The 22,503-nt window shown below is 39.3% G+C and overlaps 2 protein-coding genes across 13 annotated transcripts in view; one reads left to right on the top strand and one right to left on the bottom strand.

Moving 5' to 3' along the window:
- Positions 1–13,080, top strand: part of APBB2 (amyloid beta precursor protein binding family B member 2) — a 374,634-nt gene extending 361,554 nt beyond the window's left edge. For all 9 annotated transcript variants that reach the window (XM_051964457.1, XM_051964459.1, XM_051964460.1 and 6 more), the window contains 6 exons: positions 2,045–2,159; positions 4,650–4,737; positions 6,096–6,179; positions 7,827–7,942; positions 10,260–10,439; positions 12,790–13,080. In XM_051964457.1, coding sequence (XP_051820417.1) covers positions 2,045–2,159; positions 4,650–4,737; positions 6,096–6,179; positions 7,827–7,942; positions 10,260–10,439; positions 12,790–12,957 — 751 coding nt within the window. In that variant the 3' untranslated portion in view covers positions 12,958–13,080. The remainder of the gene's footprint in view (positions 1–2,044; positions 2,160–4,649; positions 4,738–6,095; positions 6,180–7,826; positions 7,943–10,259; positions 10,440–12,789) is intronic.
- An 89-nt stretch (positions 13,081–13,169) lies between these two features.
- Positions 13,170–22,503, bottom strand: part of NSUN7 (NOP2/Sun RNA methyltransferase family member 7) — a 73,060-nt gene continuing 63,726 nt past the window's right edge. Inside the window, exons 12-13 of one of the 4 annotated variants that reach the window (XM_051964470.1) lie at positions 14,304–14,490; positions 13,170–13,625 (exon numbers count right to left, since the gene is read on the bottom strand). In XM_051964470.1, coding sequence (XP_051820430.1) covers positions 13,621–13,625; positions 14,304–14,490 — 192 coding nt within the window. In that variant the 3' untranslated portion in view covers positions 13,170–13,620. The other 3 variants (XM_051964468.1, XR_007948074.1, XM_051964469.1) reach the window with 3 other exon arrangements.

The raw sequence follows: 22,503 nt of genomic DNA, 5'->3' as shown, positions 1-22,503 counted from the left end.
CATCGTCTCGAGTCTAAGCCAGAGAAAGACAGTAGAGTGAGCAGTGCGGCTGTTCCGCCACGACAAAGGAGACCAACAGATACTTCCGTGTGTGGATGCCAGGATTAAATGGGGAGGTGGTCATACAATAGATGGTTCCTACTCCAAAGAGCTTAAAATTTAGTTGGAGAATGATGTGATTTTAGAACAAGAAAAGGGAACCTGTTGTAAAACTAGACCTTCTAGCTCAGGCTCCTCATGCTACAGAGAAGAAATTGAAATCCAAAGAAAGTTCATAATTCATTCAAAGTCACACACAGTTGGGAGCCCTGGCTTTTGATTCTGTCTGAAATTCTTTCTGCAGCCATCGTGGTCTAATAGAGAAGGATAACATAGAGCAAACACTGTGAAACAGCGCGATTTCAAATTGTGCTGTAAATGGATCTCAGTATTGTGCAAGTTCATAGGGAAATGAGAGTTATGGACAGGAATAATGGACGAAGGAATAGCATGAGCAGGGAAGGATAACTTCTTCCTGATGCAATGAGCTCCTCTGTCTTTGAGAAACAAGGATGGAAAATAGAGCAGATTAGGGGGAGGGGTTTAGATGCTTCACGCAGAAGTGCAGGCTGTTTTCAAGAGGATCCGGGTTCTAACTTGGCCTTAGGCATTTGCTAGCTGTATGGCCCTAGGCGAGTGATTTTGCCTCAGTTCCTTCATCTATGAAGTGAAGGGTAAGGATGGCACCCATTTCCAGGGTTGTTGTGAGGATCAGATGAGGGAATGTTTGGAAAGTATGATCCGCAGTCCCTGGCACAGTCTAAGTATTATATAAAGGCCAGCTGCTACTATCATCCTCATCTTCATCATTCTATAGGAAGGGCTTGTGTTCAGAAAAGCCAAATAGTAATGGAGCCGCTGTGGGAAAAATAAGAACTGAACTTGCTAGTGCAAAGAAAAAGACTTTAGAACAGCTTGCGAGTAACTTGAGATTTTCTTTCAAGCTAATCTTACCGTAGTGTAATGGGGACAACTGGCGGAGGGTCATATTTAAAGGAGGATGGGCCAATCCTACGAAAAAAGTTGGAAAAGTGACGAGAAGTTTGCCCTGACTTACTCACAGCTTGCAGAGCCGCCTCCCCAGTTGGTGCCATAATCGGCATGTTCTGGGAAGGGTTCTGTCTCAGACAGATACACCGTTTTACCAGGGAGGCCTCTGTCCGTTCCCACGTGGACAACGGCTCCATCCCCTTGCCAGCTCACCAACAGTAGCAAACTGCAGAACCCAGAGGTAGCTCTCCCCAGGATCGTTTTGAATTATGAATCACAAAGTCCAAGTTATTCTCTCTTAATAGAATTGTTTTCTTCCGATTGCACCCGTGATATTGCCCGGTACAAATGGAAGAGAACCAGTCTGCTGGGCGAGCAGCTCGTAGCTTCGCTAAAAGATAGGAAACTTAGTTCATGTAAGTGCTAGGCTGGAGACTGCCTGACCGTGGCCTGCCGGCCATGCTGTTCTGATCAGTAAAGCGGAAGCTAAAACCAACTTCAGCCTCGTGCTCATGGGGCATCCGAGCCGGCCCCGCGTCCGGGCGGCCTGGGGTCTTTCAGCCAGAGCAGCCTTTGAGAAGCCCCCGTTCTCGGGGGTGTCCGCTGCGGTGTCTGTTCTCGGCGCTCAGCTTTCTGCCATGACCATGTCGCTCTGTCTCATCTGCGCTGGCTTGCCTGTCTCATCACTCATGCAAATTCATGTGCGAGACTGCCATCCATTTAACGGTCCTTTCTGTGCCTACATTAGTAAGGGTTGTTTTCGGTAGGAATCTTCATGGAGTCCCCGTGGTTAGGAACAGGCCATCATTTGAATCCTAAATCTCCTTGTAATGTGATTCTTCAGACTGTCCCCCTGCTTCAAGGAGCCAGTTAAAAAATGCTGTTTTTCTAACCAAGACATACATCCTCTTCGCTAATGACTCAGACGTACTGGGCGCTTGCTCCATTAACTTTAAAATCGGCGGCACTGGCAGAGAATGACCTTCTAATCTGTCGACAAATTTTGTTTGCACAGAGATTTTGCTTATGTAGCGAGAGATAAAGACACCAGGATTTTGAAATGTCACGTGTTTCGATGTGACACGCCAGCCAAGGCCATCGCCACGAGCCTTCACGAAATCTGTTCCAAGGTGAGTGTGTGCCCCACGCTCCCCAGGGAGGCCGAGGGCAGGGCGCCCAGGATCATGCAGACAGAGACGAAGTTACAAAGTCTTCCTGCCTTGTGCCCTCCTGGGGCACTGGCCGTGAACACCGCGTCAGTGCTCGGGCTGGGGGCAGCGATGGGCCAGAGGGGAAAGGCGGCCCGAGGAGACTGGCCAGGTAATTCGGGTTGGCTCCCCCCACCCCTGCAGACAGGCACGAGAGCCCCTCCTCCGGCTCCCCGTCCTAGCACAGAGATGCCCCTTGGCGCCTCCCGGGACAAAGCTCCCCAGCTGGCCCGGAGCCGGTGGCATGGACGGGCTCGTTCCGTTCCCTTGCCCCTGTAACTTTTCCGCTGCTCTGGAGCATCAGAGCGTGTGCGCTAGCGAGAGGAGGGGCCGGGCGTTTCCCCACTGCTTTGCTCCAATTCCGGCGTGATCCGTTCCAGGTCTCCTCGTGCTCCTGCTCCCCGCGCCCGGATGCACTCTGGCCTGTGGCTGTCCGGCCCCGGGCCGCGTGAGCCTGGGCGCAGCCCCTCCTGTAGCTTCTGTCAGCCCAGGCTCACCGCTCAGGGCCAGCTGAGTCCCCGGGGCTTTTTAATGGGAACTCTCTGCTTGCCAAGTCTCCCCTACTTGTGACCTCTAGGTCAGGCACCGTGTGCTGCCTAGAGAAGACCTGGAAGATGGGTATTTGGGGCCTGTAGGGGGGAAGATGCTCCGGAGGCTGCTCAGACCATTGCCTGGCAGCGGCAGCTGGGCAGCAAGAGGTGTCACCCTGGGCCCGTGGCAGCCCCTTCATGAGCTTTGCATGGGGTTGTGTGTGCTTTGAGCCCACGAGCTGCTCTCTCAGTGAGGGCCCTTGTTTGAACAATAGCAGCCATTTCCGAGAGGACCACGGAACCCCTGTTCCTCGTCATCATTATCAATGACCACTGAACCTTAGTCCCAGACACCTAACGCAGTGGCAGGTGATGGGATGGTACGCGGAACTTAAGATTAGAAAAGGAACTAAAGTCCACGGGGCCCTGTAGCCTATTTCACCTTAACAAAGCTGGCTCTTTAAGGAAGCATCGGACGTGTTGTGGCTTTGAGTTATTCCATGCTTTGGAAAGGAGTGTCCACACGGGTCTGCAGAGAAGAGGAGCCTGAAGCCCTACACTGGGCAAAGTACACAAAGGCTGCCCCTCAGTGAGGGACCATCCGTATTTCAGCTGTCCGACCCGGCTGGCCCACTCCTCCCGAGTCTGCATGTCGTGGGGCCCCGGTCACTTGCCTGGGTGGGAGGTGCACAGATGCCTTGTAAGGTCCCTCGCAGCTCTAGGAATCTGATTTTGTGCCTGGTGGAGCTAAAGCCTCCTCTCCAGGAGCATCCCACATGTAGGGACCTAAGCCCATCCCAGTTCAGCCCATGTCCTAACTCCTGTCCAAACAGTGGCTGATAAACTGCAGATAATGCCTTTTCAACACGGCCCAGGCAATCCGTAGTAATGAAAGCTGGGCTGCCATCTCGCTTCCTCCTCAGCCTCCACTCCCGCTGCCCTGGAGCCCACATGTTGTTTCTTCTGGAGCAAATCTCAGGGACCAGTGTGATAGGAGACACAGGCCCTCTAGCCTTCCACCATGAGACAGGGATTGATACAGATCAACTGGGAGAGATCCCAGAGGCCACGGTGACTGACTTAATTTGGGACTTGACTTCCATTCAGCCACAAATAATTGGGCCCATAAGACCCTTAGTCAAAGGAATGACAAAACTCAAAATCTCTAGCTGCCTGTAGTACTTAGGAGCTGCGTTGTCCAAGAAGTTTTTCCTGAGCTTTGAGCACTTTAATACTCAAGACTTCCTCCTCCAAATTATCAAGCCTTAATTTGTTTATATGGCATCTTCCCTCTCCTCCCAATAGAACATGAGCTTCTCAAGGCCAGGGACTGATTTTTGTTCTTTGAATCTCTAGAACTCATTGCATAGTTTTGCACGTAGCAAGCCCTTAATTCTTAGTTCAAATGAAATAGAATATAAAGGAAAGCAACAGTAATTCTCAAAAAAAGAGAAGGTAGTTTGGAAATCACGGATGAACGTAGTAGTCTGCCAAACTTGATCATTTTGAACATCGACCTTTTTGATACACAAAAAGTAAGCCAGCAATTAAGTGACATTCATGGGGATAAATGTGTAGTAGTCCCAGCGGTCACTGGCCAGAGTTTGCTGACCAGCTCATGTGTAACACAAATATACTGGTTCTGGCCACCGCTCATATTAAAGATCAGTTGAAGGTTGAGGGTTTGAAAGAATTAGGAGACTGTCATTCATGGAAAATAATCATTTACACATTGTCCCTGGGAATGAGTACAAAATCTCCATCAAAAAGATAGCAAAGATGGAATCCCAAACTAAGTAGTAGAGAAGAGCTTTATGATTTGGAACACTCTCTGCGTTGACCGGTAGCCAAGCACACATAGAGTGTTTTTGCTCATCTCCAGATCATGGCCGAACGGAAGAATGCCAAAGCTGTCGCCTGCAGCTCATTACAGGAAAGAACTAATGGGAATCTCGACGTTCCTTTGCAAGGTAGGTCAGCAGGCCTGACTTCTTCTGTTTTCTTCTTAGAGCAGTTAACCTATCATTTTTTAAAGTATATCAAACCGGAATGCTTCATGGGCCCCTCACACTCAACATGACCAAAACCATTCCCGTTCTCTTTCCTCTAAAATTCACCCTTCTCCTGGTCTTCCCTATGACCACTCCCACGCTTCCTGGTGTTCAGGTTCAGTCTTGGTATCAGTCTCAGTTTCTCATTAATTGCCAAATATTGTCATTTCTGCCTCAATGTTTAAAGCTTTTTTAAAGCCCATCTCCATCCTATTTTTCCGACCCTTATTTCACATCCCTCCTCTCCATAAACTTAGTATCCAGCCAAAGCAACTTTTCTATTCCTCACACAGCCCTTTATTCCATTTCTGGACCTCCCATTAGGTTACCTTCCATGCCCATCATTTTTTTTTTAAGTTCTTATTTCAAAATGTCAGAATTCACCCATCTTTTCTTTCTGCCTGAAGCATTTCCCGTTTCTCCCCAACTTCTAGACTGTCCCCCAGAAAAGTTACTTGTAAGCAGCCGAATGTGTGCTAAATATGCGTCTGTGTATTTTGCATATAACTATATATTTGTGCAGTGTCCTTTGTTCAAATGTAAGCTCCTCTGAGGGCAGGGCCTGGTTGCTTGTGCCTTGCATTCTCTGGGCATATAGTCGTTAAATACTTAGGGATTTTACTGCTGCCACCATCATCAACCTAAATCTGGTGATACTTCATAGTATTTCCTCTTTAAAATTACATTCAATTTAATTCAGTTCAGCATTCATTGAATGTCTGCCATGGGGCACTCAAACTCCGTGTTCCTCGGGGGCGTATGCTTTAAATTCTCCGTGTCAGTGGGATAGGATTTTTTGCTGGACTAGTAGTAAAGAATGTTGATTTTCTTGCCCTATGAATCATGTATTATTTCAGGGAAGGCAGCCCGCATGGAGGGAAAGAAGTTGTGGGTGGTTACATTTTTGTATGTATAGTTCGTTATTTCACATCTATGATTCTGCTCTTCATGATTAAATAGCCTCCAGACCCAAATATAACCTAGACAGCAAGCTAGCAGACTACAGCAGTTTTAACAGTGGAGAGTAAAATAATGCTGCCCCATCTGGGAAGGCCAATTTAAAAGGCTATGACTGACTTTGTGGCCTTAAAGTAGTTAGATAAGAATTATAATAAACAAGCAAATGGTTTAAGTTGGATTTTGAGGAAGGGGGTGTTTTGTTTTGTTGGAGTTTTAAACTCTTTGACATAAAAGTGTGAGGGCCTTTAAAAATTTAAGTTGTAACGTGTGGGCCTGTAAGTGCCGATAAAGAGCTGTTATTTTTTATTCCCATGTAGTAGATTTTCCAACACCAAAGACTGAACTGGTACAGAAGTTCCACGTGCAGTACTTGGGCATGCTACCTGTAGATAAACCAGTAGGTATGTATCCCATTACGTCTCTCCTTATGTGTATGGGAGTCCAGGGGAGGCCTTGGTTGGGGAAAGGGGGCGTGCTGCCGTATGACTGTCAGGCTAGGGAGGATTAGCATGATTCCTGTTGTCTCTGTTCCTTTTGTTGAACTCTTTCATCTTGCGCTAAAGTTTACCCAGCATCCGTTTTTATGTCTCCTTCCCTTAACCCTTCACTCACTCCATCACAGCTTAGAGCATTTCTGAAAGGGACAAAGCATTTTGGTCTGCTTTTCTAGAAAGAGGCAGCAGGCATGGCTGGAGTTGGGATACTTTTGCCACATTTCTGGCTTGCAAAGCCACATCTGGGATGTTGTGTTTTCTTCTGGCTGCTATGTTTTCAGGACAGCGTATGTCCAGAGGCGAGTGATCCAGTAGGGATTTTGACCTACCAGAAAAGAATTAGTTTGAAAGAAATTGAGGTGTTTAGATAGGAAAATAAATGTCTTCAAGTATCTAGAAAGAAATAGGATAAAACTTTTCTGGGAGGGCAATTGATAGAAGCTGCAGAGGGACAACCATAGATTTGATGTCAGGAAAAACATTAGAGTGGCCCCAAAGTGTGATGGACTGCCTCACCTGGGAATGATTTTCCCCTCCCCCCCAAGAGGTTTTCAGGGGAAAATTGGATGATATTGGGTATGTTGTAAAGGAGATTCCTGGTTCAGGGACAAATTGAATTAGGGGGCTACTGAGGTTATTATTCTCTAAAAATTATTTGGTTTTGTTTTTTAAAAAAAAGTCCCAGAAACCATCTGGCTTAAGAAAGAAAAAAATCAGTCCTTTATAAAAATAAAAACTAAATGATCAACAGATCTGAAGAACTGATAAAGAATTCTGCCCACTGTATGACAAATGATAGACTAATATATAGAATAAGAAACACATTTTTGGAAGTAACAAATATTTTCATTTGTTTTACTTAACTGTGTTTGTGAAATTAAGAAAAGGGAGGGGGGAAATAATTGATAATTAGAAAAATAAAAATCAAAACCCACAAAGCACCTTCCCTGGGTCTCCATGTAAAAGGAAAGAAATGATTCAGTACAATGCCAACATTACAGTGTGATGCTAAAGGTGACCAATATGGAGGAACAGGTCATCTCTCTGTAAAATGTGTTACCTTTGACAGATTTGATCTAAAAAAGTAAAGCTGAATGAAGGTAAAATCCCTATCAATACATATTGTTCCTGTGTCCTTGTTAGTTAGTCCCTAAGACCTTTGGTCTGAATAATGTGCTGATGTTATTTATTTGTAAGATTTATTTTGTTTGTATATTTGGAGTCCAATGGATTTGGGAAGAGTAGCTAACAGTAGTTAGTTTGATTGCTGTGATTAGTTATCTTCTTGTTTCCTCTTTCAGAATCTTAGAGGGAATTTATGTTCCCTCCTGATGCTAGAAACCAGCCCTCATTTTTATCCATGATAGAGAAGCAGCCAACATAACCTTATCCAGAAACAGTTTTGCTTAGATTTCCCTCCTGGATAACTTGAGACTTATGATCTCTTGGGTTTCTTCAGCCACTGGACTTGTCTGAATCTTCCTCTGCAGACTAGGGTTGACAATGAAGGATTTTCTAGAGTTGCCTCTGCCCTTATGCTGTTTTCCACCATAGGTATGGATACCTTGAATAATGCCATAGAAAGTTTGACGAGCTCATCGAACAAAGAAGATTGGCTGCCAGTTACCATGAATGTCGCAGATGCGACTGTGACCGTCATCAGCGAAAAGGTAAGGAGGACTTAAATGCATGTGCTTTGTTTGGATCCAATAGTATTTAAGGCAAAGACATTTTTAACATCTGTTCTTTGAATCTGTGTTGACTGGAAAAGATCATTTGGTGAGAATGAGAGGCAACAGATCTGTAGCCTAAATACTGCAGCAAGGAAGACCTCTAGGTTGCTGGGGTGATCTTCCTTGGAGAATGAGAGGGCACAAAATGAGAAGGATGAATTAGCTGGGATCTGCATTTAGTGGAGGAGATATACAGGATCACGAATGCACTATTTATAGCATGCAAATATATACATATATAACACATATAATGCACTATATACATGTAATCAAAAACAATGGTATGTGCTACAGAAACCATTCTAGACAATTGGTTTGGTTTCTATCAAAAACTTAAACACTTAAAATTTAGCTGATTTTTGATAGAAACCAAACCAAGTGTTTACTACATTTTCTAGTACAAAGTTTTATATTCTGCATATCTGTGTCCTTGAGATTGGATTACACGTACGCTATGTCAGATCTGGTTTTTTTGTTGTTTGTTTTTGCAGAGAAGCATTACTTTGGTTTCTACTTTTTATAGACTCAGTCATAGAACTAGAGTTAGTTCAGACTTTTCCCAGGGAAGATATCCTGCCAACTAATATCACAAATATATAGCCTCTATCTCCACATTTTCAATATTAACTTTATCTAACTTCACTGTGCTTTGTTAAAAGCCTTATGTGACTAAAGGATTGCATATCTTCACTTCTCCGGGTCTTTCACACACCCTCAGATGGCATGATTTGTAAGCCTTTGACTATCTTAGTTTACTGGTTTGGGGCCTACTTTGTTTTGTCTTGTCATCCAGACAAGATGGCTAGGTCATGGCCAGACCTAGACTACATAGAGAAAAGGGCACCAAGAGATATGGCAAATTATTGGTAATACTATTTTGATCTCATTAGCTTTTCCAGTTCTTATCTACAACTCCAGCCTGTACCTATCTGTGGGCTTTTAAATCCAAGTTTATGATTTTACATTTTTCCTATTATTAGTTTGAACATACTTTTCTTATCACTGATCCTTTTGGTTCTCAATTCTATGTTCAAACAAGTTTGATGGAAAACAAAAATGTCAGCCATGCATGCCAAAAATTATCTGATTCTGCATCTCGAATTCATCTTTTTGTTGTGAGTAGCTTAGGTCATCATCATTCTGAATTATTGCCTTTCAAAGTTGTTCGTCAGAGCCAAATCTTCATTTACTTTCATTCCTTTCAGCCTTGTTCTAGGAAGGACACCAATTAAAGTCTCTTTGGGTCTATGTTGGAGAACAGTGATATTATATGACAGTTAATATTCACATTTAGAGATCTGCTTTAATGAAAATATTAACTGGCATATTTTGGTGTGATTATTTGTGTGTCTGTTGAAATGTAAATTTGACCAACTGCTCTGAAGTTTACACAGAAGTTAGATTCTGATTAGTTATGGTAACTGCCCTACCTTTTGATTCTCAAGTGCTGAGAGTCTTTGATCTTTGAAAGATGAACCTCTCAGAGTCTGGGGGTTCTACCTTTTTGTTGAACTTGCCTCCACTGGGTAATATGGGGGCTGCTTAAGAAGTATATTACCTAAGTTCTCCCCTCCCCAGTGATCACGTAACCTTTTTGGGGAAAGAAGATTAACTTGGACCTGTAAAATACCAGTAGAGAAAGAGGGATTAATTCTTCTCAGACCTAATAAGAAATGGAATCAGATTGGCAAGTCACATGGCAGATGATCAATCAACAAGCATTTAAGACACTAAAACAAATCAGTCCCTGCTTTTAAGAAGCTTCATCCTAACCTATTTTAGTATTCTACAATATAGCAATCATGATTGAGCGTAATATTACTCGACAAATTGTATTGTCAGTTAAAATACTGTATTCATGTGAACTTGATAACAGGAAGAGGGTAGATCAAGAATAATCAAAATATCTAATAGTTTCCTTTTTTTTTTTTTAAGTCCTTTGTACTGATTGCACTGAGTTGCTAATAAATTACTAAATAGCTCAAAAGATAATCCATACTGACTAAGTGCATATCGATTGATTTAAGCTCCTATTATTATTCAGTCTAGATCACTTTAGACAAATCTGGGGGTTTCTAAGAGTTTTTTTTTTTTTAAATGGGTTTTCCAAGTTAAATTTGGCAGCTTTTTCATGGTTTCATTTCACTGTGCTTTGTTAAAAGGCCTTTCTGAAAGTTAATAGTTCATACACTGTCAGCCACTTTAAGCAGATCATAAACACTTGCTGCATTTGCTGCATTGTCATTTCTCACAGAATGAAGAGGAAATTCTGGTGGAGTGCCGTGTTCGATTCTTGTCTTTCATGGGAGTTGGCAAGGACGTTCATACTTTTGCCTTCATCATGGACACAGGGAATCAGCGTTTTGAGTGCCACGTCTTCTGGTGTGAGCCTAATGCAGGCAATGTATCAGAAGCTGTACAAGCTGCATGCATGGTGAGTAACCTTTCTTTGTCCTCTTCTTCCTTTCCAATAATTTTCCTCCAAAGCTACAGCGTAATGGTTAAGTTGTTCTCTTGCTCTACTACTTGTACTCTCTTCAAAATAAATTCATACTATGAGCTTTCCATTGATACAAGAATTACAAGTAACAACTTGTGGTCCTTAATGCTGTGAACACTGAGATCATGGTTCTTTTGGTTGCTTTAATGGCCTTGCTAAAGGATGCCACTTAGAATCAATTCCTTTGAGCTGGTTCAGTTCAGCCAGCTCTTCAAGATGTTTAATTTATATGAAAAACGATTAAAAATCATGGGCAAGAATTAATTAATTAATGCTATATGTAAAATTAAACTCTGATTTAAGGATGATTTAAACAAAGAGCACAATTTACAGATTTAAATTTTACAGTGTTAAAGTGGTTTCTAATTGATAGCAGCCTGGTGGTAAAGAAGCAAAAGGCCTGAGTCTGAAAGATCAGTGAATGAATAATTAACTGGCATTTAACTGCAAATACAGGCTTTTTCAGTCATGAATATAAAGTTTTTATTTGCTAGTTTAAAATAACGTTTAATTTTCTAAATCTAGTATAATTGTACATCTTGGCTCTCTCCCTTCCGTGGTGTTTGGCATTCTGGGAGAGATATTTGGTTTTAGTAACAACTTAATTAACAATATTTAACATAAAACTATGTTGTATGATACCAAACTGCTAATACATTTCTCATCCCAACTGGTCACTTTTTCCATTCTTCATCCCAACTGGTCACTTTTTCCATTCTTCATTTTTGATCAGGGAGATCTTGGGGTTGCTTAGTTCTTTCCAAAAGATAATCTGTGTGATTAATTGGTGGGAATACAGTTAGTATCTAAAACAAGTGCAAACCTGAAAATCTGCAAGGAGAGGAGGGAGTCATATAGGGGCTCATATGGGGCCTACGTCTGTTTTTCTGATAAGGTTCTTCTTGGCAATGGTTAAAAACACTGATTTGGTGCTTCTTACTCTAAAAGAATCCGCTGGGGAGAGGGCAAGGAGGGAGGAACCAAACTAGCCAGCCCTTCTAAGGTGGTTTATCCACAAATATATTGAGGGTGGTTTTCCTCCTTTTTCTGCTATTTTCACCTCAGCATCTCCAAGTCAGCCATTTTTCTATTGATGCAAATGAGAGACAATGTAGCTCCATGTCCATTTCTTAATTTAATTAAGAGGTAATACATCTTACCAGAAACTTTTATCCTACAGATGCTAAGGTGATATGTCAGCTGGTTTTGCTTTTTTTTTTTTTTTAACCACATCAACCATGTGATATATACCACCTCTGAAAATTTTGTCCTTGTAGTATTTTTGTGGTTGTACATTCTTGTTAGAATTTGGTAAAGAAAGAGATACTGAATTTGTTTTTTTTTTTTTCCTGGATCCTTGGAGCTAATACTTTGTGAAACCCCAAGCTTAGAATGTCTAGAAAATAAATAGTAAACATTTGATATTGGTGGAACTGGATTAGAAGTGATACAGGGTGATCTCTTGATAGTTTCAGGATTACAACATGGAACTTTGGAGCTATCTAGTTCCAATTCCTTATTTTACAGATTTCAAGTGATTTGCCTGAAATTACCTGCCATCAAGTCCCCAAGCATCTCTCTTGTACTCTGTACTTTGGCTCTTTAGACCTTCTCGACCTTCTCACTGTTGCTATAGGGAACTTTGTCACTCAATCTCAGAGTTTGCCTTGGGCCCCGAGAGCCCAAGTTGCTTACCTATGGTCAAGAAGTATGTTTGACCATAAACTTGAACAGTGATCAAAATCAAATCCTTATTCTGATGTTTTTTAAATTTTTGTTTGGCCAGCACTGCATTGTCTAAAAGGTAAACTTTCCCAGTTTATTAATTTAACCTAGCTTTAAAACAAAACTGTCACTATTTAAAATTTTATGAATAAGCTTTTTATAAAACTTTTAATATGACTATTAAGATGCTAAACCACAAACTATTCCTTGTTGAACAGTGACATGCTTCAAGCTTTGTAGACCTAATGAAAAACTCTTCCCTGTTTAATAAGTATCTACCATCTGAAATACTGGTATTTCACTGATCCAGGAAAGGTGGCTATATTTGCTCATGGCTATATTTGCTCAAGCTAAGTAGAAATGAGTAGGAACCATAATTATCTGGGCCATAGTGTTGTATCAAAAGAGCTATTCCACAATTCTGGGAACAGTAAAACTGGATGGGTTGCCGGGTTGATGAGGGACTGAGGGTGGATTACTTACGGTGCATTTAAAATATACAGAGGAGATGTCTACACATTACTAACCATCACAGCACATCTGTTTTCCTTGCTTGCAGTTACGGTATCAGAAGTGCTTGGTTGCCCGACCTCCTTCACAGAAAGTTCGGCCACCCCCACCTCCAGCAGACTCGGTGACCAGAAGAGTCACAACCAACGTAAAACGAGGCGTCTTATCTCTCATTGACACTTTGAAACAGAAACGTCCTGTTACTGAAACGCCATAACCGCACACATGCAAGGGTTCTCTTACCTGAAGAGCTCGTAGCTACACACACTACAGAAACATGAACTATTTTGCCTTCCATTCAATTGCTTTGTCTTCAGAAAATAAAACAATGTTAGACAAGCATGTTCTCTCGTCCTTGCCACCACCATGTGATATGAAAAGAAGCATGAGTATTGTGTAAGTGAGTTACACCATGAGCGGTGGAAGGTCGGTACTGTAAATATTCTGACCGGGACCTACATTCACACACACCCGAGAAGGTGACCATTCCCCCTCCCCCAGTGAGGGAAGGAGGCCGGGGGTCACTGTCTTTTTGAGCGGGATTTGTCACAAGCAACTTTTAAGTCCTTCAGCACTTTGCCCTGTTTGCAACACTGGAATAGATACTACATGATAGTTAGCATTGAATTCCTGTAGGCTAGAATAACAAGGATTTTTGTTTGGTTTTGTTTCTTACAAAATAACATTTGTTGACAAAATTGTTGACGTTGGTCTAGAAACCACCTGACAACTTTGTTTGACATGCTTTTGAACCATGGACACCCTTTCATGTCGACTACTGTTTATGTATTATGATGTCAGAGGGGAGAGGGAAGCATCATTTTGAGGAATCAAAAAAGTCATCCTTTCACTTCAGACAAGTAGTTCCATCAGATGATTTTCAAACTAAAAAATGAGAAACAAATGAGTGTCACAAAGAAAGTATGATGCATTTTGGGTGGGACGTATTCCAATACTCTGCCTTACATTGAACAATGCAACCAGAGAATGTTAGAATGTTAGTTAGCAATTTGCTGTAGCTCAATGTAAACACCTAAAGTGAAAAACACCAATCTATACCTTTCATCCTTAAAAGTTTGATCTTGATCTCTTATGCAATACCATTTATAATTGAAGCAATGCCATTTACACAATGTCAGTCACATACATTTACATTGGTCACTTGGTGACATCTTCTCTGCATTAGCCATCTTTTAGTTGAGATTCTGCACCTGGTTCTTCTCAGTCTAGTTGATATTTTACTCTACCTGAGTTTGTCTATCACATTTTTTCTTAATATCAATAACAGAATAGGATATATCGATTTCTGTGCCACAGAAAATTGTTTTAAAATTTACAAAAGCAATTTAGAACAAAACAAAATAATGCAAGATAATATGGAGGAAATATTCTTATTTTCTGCCCATTTGTTTTCTATCTAAATATGTGACTTAACAGGAAAATCTAAACTTACTGAGTGTTATATTATCAAGATCATCTGTGTATTTAATTTTTCCCGCTTCTAATATTAATCCTTTTACATTTATAACATACCTAAAATGTAACAAAACTAAAAATCATTACCTCTTTTGAGCATCATTAACCTTGTGAGATAAAGTTGGTGGCAGATTGGGAGAAAAGACCCCTCTGAATTCCAGTTAAGTTGTGACTTGCCTGAGGTCAACTTAGAGAGAGAGCCTGGACTCCAATCCAGGTCTTCCTGACTCTCATTTCTTTCTACTCTACAGGCTCCACACCAGTCATGAGAGTCCTTTCAAAAGCAAAAAAAAAAAAAAAAAAAAATGAATGAATGGAAAAATTCATTTTCAGGCAATCCTGGAATTCTTATAAACACACAGGGGGTGGGAAATATGTCTGGATGCTGCTGAATATATTCATGCAGAAGAATTCTCCCACCCCACAAAAATGTGTACAACAGAAGCAGGAGTTACATAAATTTCCCTAGTCACCCATATGCCACACATATGTGACTTAGTGAACTGAAGTTGGTAGTACTTCATTCTGCTGTTTACCACATTCTGACTAGTTTTTAAGGCAACTAGTGATTGGTCTCCTAATGTAACTCTGGAAAGGGTGAATTTTCTTCTAAATCCTCAACTAATGGAACTGCTGAGTTCCAGGGTCACTACTACACTTAATATTCTCACCTCTACTGGTATCTACCCCCTGAAATGGCCAGTGCATCTGGAAGTAAATGCTAAATTATGAAATCCCTATGTCCTTTTAAGAAGTTCCTGTTTAAAATTCCACCCAGAAGTCTACATTCCATCTTGGTGATTTCCAAGGTAAAATGACTAAAACAATAAAAATAAAAATCAAGCCACTTTCATTTAGAAAAATTCCATCAGAACCAAGAGTTCATTTTTATTTTTTAAGCTATTTGTTTTGTTGTCAGGATCAAGAACACTGAGCTAGCTTTGAGCAACAAATTTATATATGTGTATATATGCATATACATATATGCATATATATATGCAATTATAGGAAGCATTAAGACAAATAAATAGACGTTACATATGAAAACATATTTGCAGATATTTTGCTTTTAAAATAACTTTGCATATTTACCTAAATGCTAATTAATTTTATAAAACTGATTATTTTAAACAGTATGTTCAGACACTTTCTGCCATGGCCAAAAAGTATGTATGAAGTGTATGTGTGTGTGCTTGTACCTGCGAGTGTGAGATCGAGAGAGAGGGAGAATACCAATGTTTTTACCCAATGTTGTAGTGACACTTCAGTTATCTATGCATTCTTTCTATCTAGTGATTCTGTAAGCAGGCAGCCATGTGCACTATTTGCCTTGTATGTCTTGTGTCATTTTTGAATTAACCTGTTAAATACAGCTTAAAATATTTTTATTTTATTTATTCTATTTTTACTGAAATATACTGCATTATTATGTTATAATCTTTACTGGACATTATTTCACAATGTATCCAGTTCTAAGTAATCTCCGTGTATTATAGGTTACCTAAAAGGTGGTTTTGTAATGATTTGTAGTCATATTTTTATTGGAGTATGTAGAAGAAATGGCAAAATGTGTAAAGTTCATTTCTTTTATTTTTTAAAAAGCAATTAGAAAGATAGATGCAGACATACCACCTCATAATATGCTCCTTGAGAACAAGGAAAATGTAGCCAACACCGTCTAGCTTAAGCTTTTACTTTGCAGACTGAAACATTAAGTTGTACTTTTTAATGTCCTTTAAAATTCTTGCTGTTTCATTTATTATTGTATACATATCCCCTTCCCCCCACTTTCATATAAGACCATCTACAACTAATTAGAATACTATTTTAAAATGCATGATGGGTTATCAATCCCACTTCCATTAAAATGAGTTCTTAGATGATAAACTGTGGGCACAGCAACCTAGAGCTTAAAAAAAAACTCCCCTCTTTTCAGTTTTGAAAATTAAAAGTTCTAAGACTGGATGAACTTGCTACAAACCCTAATTCTATCTTCTTTTCCCGTGTAGCAACAAAATGTTTCTTTTGCCTTTTTCGAAGATCTGATATGAGTTCAGCTTTAATGTTAAAAATATTTTTAGTTCTGTGTTCAATAAGCTTAGTTATCTTAATATGTGGCTCAAATACATGCTTTACAATCAGCAAAAGGAAATTGAAGTTTGGCGGAAGGATACTTGCTCCAGGTTTATCATGTCAAAGATCTCAGTTCTAATCAAAGCAGCTTATTCCAAAAAGAAACTTTTGTTTTCCTTTATTTTTCATTTTGCTGTTGACCACTTTTACACATTTAAATGTAATTTGTTGTGAGAATAAACTTAGCTGAATAAAATGTTTGACTCATTTATCTGAAATAACAGTCATATTTGGGGGGACAGAAACTTAAATACATTTATTTGTTAGCTGTTTTACTTCAAAATCTCCAAAATTGAACTGCCTCTAAAATATCAATTTAGCCATCTAAGATACAGTTATTACAGGTATCAGCTTTTTTTTCATATTTAATTACAGATTAAGGCTTTGATTAAATTGGCTCTCACCACTTTTCCCAGATAAAACTGGTATTATTATTGGCATATTTAAATTCTGAATAAAATGCCAGTGTGGTACACGTTTAGCAACCAGAAGAGATACATCTGGTTCTCTTGCCTAATCAATAACTCTTCCATTAAAATTCTACAAAAATTCTCACCTCCCTCTTCAGGGGATAAGTATTCTAATGCAAACTTTTTATCTGCAAGGAATATGGTCATCTTTTAATTGCCTTTATCTAAATGCTTACATTCTTAGAGCCATTTATAGCTCATAAAACTCTTGGGAATGAACAAGAAAAGATGTCATCTTTATCCCAGCTTCAATAACATTTTTCTAAACATCTAGCTTAACTTTCTCAGTTTCTTCTGGTTCATTCTTTTTCTTTCCTGCCTAAAATGTATTTCCCACCCCACCCCCCCCGAAAGATTCTGTCCTGGGGCCTCTTGTCTCAGCTGTACACTTTCTCCCTCGGCAATTTTGTCTCACTGCTCAGTTATCCCTTTGGTAGACTACCAAATCTAACCAATCCTGGGTTTTCTATTGAGCTCCAGTTCTCTATTTTCAGCTGATTGCTAAACATCTCTATTTTTGCTAATTAATGGCTATGATCTCCCAGGCTTAAAGCAGTCACTTTTGATTCTTTCCTCTTCCTCAATCCCTATGTTTGACTGCCAGAGTAGTTCTCACATATGACCTCTTAAACTGCCACCCTTTTTCACTACATCAACAGCCTCTTAACTGGCCGCGTCTCTCTTTTTTGATCCATCCTTCATTTGCCAAAATAATTTCTTTAACAGCCAAGTCTTACCCTGCTCAAAAACCTCTGCTAGTTTCCTATTGTCTATCTGACACAATATTCCCTGATCACTTCTTGCCCTCTCTCACTTGGCACGTTCCCATAGACTATCTGTCCTCCACGTTAGGATTATATCCCTCCAAGTCTCCATATGCTAAAATTTTCATTTTTGTATCTCATTTTTGTATAGTTTCTAGAATAGGGTCATGCAGTTAGTAGGGGCTAAATAAAAAAAAAAAACTATCAAACTGGTCTCGCTAAAGAATGGTTATATCTAGTTGAGAAAACTTCCTTCCCAATCTTTCACTTACCATAAGAACCTGATATATCCAGAGCAACTAGCCTTTTTTGAGCATTAGATATATGTAATTTGGGGGGGGGGAAGGAAAACTATTAGGTTTCCCACTTGGGTAATTGTGACATCACACTGTGATTAAAGAACTAAGGGACTAAGATAATCAATAAAACAATTCATACTTCTGTATCTTTCTAAGTTACAAATATTCATTCCACAAAATGTCTTCTGAAAACCTACTTCTGATTACAAATGCAGCATATCATCTCATCTTTGGCCTCAGAATTCAACTTTTGTTCTCAAGAAAATTCAAAGGAAAACATACCTCACACCTCCCAAAAGAAACAACTGACCAAATGTGACCAGGATACTATCTTTCAAAATGTTTTCACATTTAACTAAGTAGTCATGGTTCAGTGACTGGCTACATATAGTCTGATGTAACACCAAATCCAGATTATAAAACCACTCAGTCAAAACTCTTACCTGAGGGCTGATGGGAGGTACGCTAGACATCGGTCACTCTATGAACATAGGAGCACCTAAGGTTGAACAGCACAGTTCTCATAAAGGACCAAGAAACCTGACATATATTGACTGAAGATAGCAACACAGCAATAGCTTCATAATCCAACATCATAAACTAGAGCGTGCGGTCCAGTTCTAGACCATCAAGATTCAATCGCAATGGCTAAATCCCTGCTTAGCCTTAGGTAAGATATATAATTCTAAGTGGTATTTTCTTTCATTATGAAAAAAATTATAAATGATTGATCATTAAAGCCCTATCATGTTCTTATTAAAAGTTTACATTAAAAAGAAGCTTAATTGGACAACTGTTTAATTCAGAATGTTCATATTATGCTAAATGTAAAGAAAAAGTTTAAAATAATTTAATGCAATAATTTATATTTGAAATGCAAGTTCTAACAGAACTACAAAAACCAAATGCAACAGAGTGGGGAAAAGTACACTAAATTTCTTCATAATTCTAAAGTTTTTTCCCCCCCATTGGAGTAAGAAGACATACACAGTCTTAGAACTACTTCTAGTAGAAAATGGAATACTGCAGCTATGAGAAATAATAGTCTTTTTGCTGTCAAGATGAAATATGGTTTTTTTAAGTAGAACAGGTTCATGGAAGCATTGTGAATTCTAAACCAGCTGTAAATCAGAGATGATGATGAACATATGGCAATTAGATAAACTATAGTATTTGTGGCTCATGATTTATACATTCATAAAGATAAAAAGAACACTGCTGTACTCCTTGACAATTTTAAAAATCATAATTAGTACATAACAATTCTTCTTTTGAGGATTCCAAGTAACATAACTTTTCCTGTGTAAAAACAGGAGTCTTTTTATTCCTTTTTTCATTAATATTTAACCTATGAGACAATGTAAACCTCCAACTAAAATAGCAAACAATTTATTAGTTAAAATGAAAATCACAATTCCTTTTTTTCAAATATATGGCTAAGATTTCATTTTTTAACACGTAAACATGCTACTACAATTATACTAAGTTATTTTAAAATTTTATCGTGTATAGACACCTGAATTAAATATTCAGAAATGAGTAATTTATACAACACTGTTCAACACTTCAACACTACTGAACTTTGGGTGTAGAACATCATTTAAATTCAAACTTTATGAAACTTTTTTGAACAGTATTTTTAAAAGACACTAAAGTTGTAACTAGTTCTACTTACTGTCAAACAATTTCTGTTGCCATGATGAAAAGAGATCAGTAGACCCAGAAATGACAATCAAACTAATTCTTAGTAGGCAGTTGATAATACTTAGAAGATGAATTGGTATTTAATATAATTAACAAAATGCTAATATATTTTAGCAGATTGTGCAACAGAAATGATTTGCCAAAGTGTGATTACTGTTTTCAATTTGAAATGACTTGTAGCTTTTCACACTTCACCTGATCTTTTTAAGTGGAACTAGAAATCTTTAGGGTTTCTTCAACCACTGGTGTTACTTGGATCCAACGATTTTTACATCTTCTTGGAACTGATAATACTCAGGACAAACTTGCTTTCAGTCATTATTTTAAAAAGCACTTGACTTAAGTGGTCAAAAAATAGCTGTGCTCACTTCTCCTGCTCAGGACCCTGGAAAGCTCACCCTCAGAGAGGTATTATCACTAGATAAAAGAACAATTGTTCTGTACAGCCCATGGGGTCCTTAGAATCTCCTGTTTTTCTACTTGTAATCAGTCTCAGTATCAGTATAAAGCAGTCTCCCTAACTTCTGTATACTAAAAGTTCAGCTTAAAGGCTGAACTGGACAGGCTGTCTTACAATGTTAGTTACAACAAGATGCGTGCTAAAATAAGAATATAAACTCCATCTGACAAGGCCAGCATCTTTTCTCAACTATGTTCCTATAGCTGTCTTCTTAAAAGTTAAGTTCTTAAATAAACCTGGTGGATAAGATAAAGATCTATCTTTAGGTAAGACGCTACCACTTTTCTTTTAAAACTCTGATGTCCTATTGACCAAGTAATAAAAGTCTAACAACTGATAGTGAATCTACAACTGTTGCATTCTAAACAGAGAAAGCACCAAGCTATCCAGTTTGGTGAACTCCGCTTTGCTTAGTTTTCTGGACTACATTATTGTCACTTATCTTAATCCTCTGAATGTAGTGTCCCATTTAGATTCACAGTAGAGGCTTGAGGACCTAAAGGATAAATATCTATGTTAGGATATTTAACCTTTAGAGAAGGGTCAAACGTGGTAGAAAAATACTCTGCCCTTTGACCCCTGGAAAATAACAGGTGATGATCAAAGCCATGGTTGAGGGTGCCTCACTGCAGTGGAAGGTAAGTTTTCTTTAGGTTTTTCTGTTTTTTTGGATGTCGAAGGTGTCCCTAAGCTGCCAGTCTTGCCTCCAATCCAACGGTAATAGAACTGTGGTGCTGGAATCTGGCTTTTGTTGGCTTGGGCACCAGAGTACGTCACCATCACCGGAGGCAAAACAATCTCTACGGGTTTCAGGGCCACCATTTTGTCCTCTGGGCGCGGCTTCATGGTGATCATCTGCCTCTCGAATCCCTTGGATGTGGAAGGCAAGTTCTTCATAAGGGAGGGCACCAAGGCGTTAGGCGGCATCTTGACAAGCTTTTTCTGCGGGGGAGAACTTGACGGGGCTGTGCCTTTCTGTGGAGCAGGTGCTTTGGCTGTTAGCGTCTCTGAACTAGTCTTAGCGTGTGGTTTCATCTCTCGGCTCAGGAACTCTGCAATTTTTATTTGTGTGCTCATGCCCTCATTAGCAGAAGGTTTTACCAGTGACGTTTTAGATTTCTTTTTCTTTTTCTCCCTTTTCGATGTTTTGGCTAACTCAATACCATCTAGCAATCCCTTTGCTGCAGCACGGGCCAAAACGTCTTTGACAGACACTGTCTCAGAAGGGTCCCGCTGAAATTTTTAAAAAAATGTTCTATTAAATGATGCCCCTCTAATATTTTAAATGTAGCATTTCAGCAACAATTTTAAAAATCCGTATCTATATTATATAGACAAGACTAACAGAAGTGTTAACAGTAATTGATCGATTCTACTTATTCACAGCCTTGCCTTAATAGTGTACTCCTCCTCAGTAAGTGACTTGGACTATGTTACCCATTTCCCAATCTGTGAACTAGACACAACATTCCCATTGAATGATGTGCTGCAAAATATAATGGATGTGTGCTCCTCTCTCTTTCCCTGCAGGAATTCTGCTGTCTATACGCATACTGCTCTATCCATTGAGCTAGGAAGTTTATCAAATATTTATAAAATATCTCGATTGCATTGGAAGGCTTTTTTTTTAATTAAAGCTTTGTTTTATTAAAAAGCAACTGGGTCATATACAAGATGTAGCCCCTTCAAGAAAGGCAGCATAATTTAATAGAAGCGATCTGGGAATCAGACATAGCTGACTCCTAATCCCGGCTCCATCAGTTATTCACTCTGTAAACCTAAGTGTCTTCACAGGCCATCTCACGGAAGGCTATTGAAGATACTGGATACAAAATTATAGCTATAAGAGCTATTTTTTTATAGTTAAGACAAGTCATAATGGAAAATAATAATGATGAATGTTGTTTCAATAGGTTTTTTTTTGTTTGTTTTATGGGAAGTTTAGTAGTGAGGATATGTGATAAACAAGAATGATCAAGTGACTACATAAAAGCTGGACAGGTTTGATGAAACAAATGGACACTAACGCTAAGGACAAAAAACAAATAACCCAACGCTAAAGCTAAAAGAAAAGCTAAGAAGAGTATCACCAGATTAAACTATGAGAGACAGGAGATGACAAGTTCTTTAATATAATTCATTTTGATAAATATTAAGAGCCAACCAAGCAACCAGCAAGGTGCTATTCTAGGAAATGAGGTTGCAAAACAAATATGTCACTGCCCTAAGAGCTTGGGATATAATATATACACACAAGTCAATACACAAAATAAAGGGTGTTTCATAAGTCTAACAATAGTCTTAAGTTTTATAGTTTAAAACTGCCCTAAGATTTTTGGGACACACTATATGCAAAAAATTGGCAAGAGGGAAAGATTACTGGTAGGATGAAAAAAGACCTTGTGTAGAAGCTATGCTTTGAAGAAAGCTAAAGAATTTTACAGGTACAGATAGGGG

The sequence above is a fragment of the Antechinus flavipes genome, chromosome 6, assembly GCF_016432865.1.
Source record: "Antechinus flavipes isolate AdamAnt ecotype Samford, QLD, Australia chromosome 6, AdamAnt_v2, whole genome shotgun sequence".
Classification (NCBI taxonomy): domain Eukaryota; kingdom Metazoa; phylum Chordata; class Mammalia; order Dasyuromorphia; family Dasyuridae; genus Antechinus; species Antechinus flavipes.
The sequence above is the reverse complement of the archived record's forward strand: the minus strand, read 5'-3'. Positions and strand labels throughout refer to the sequence as shown.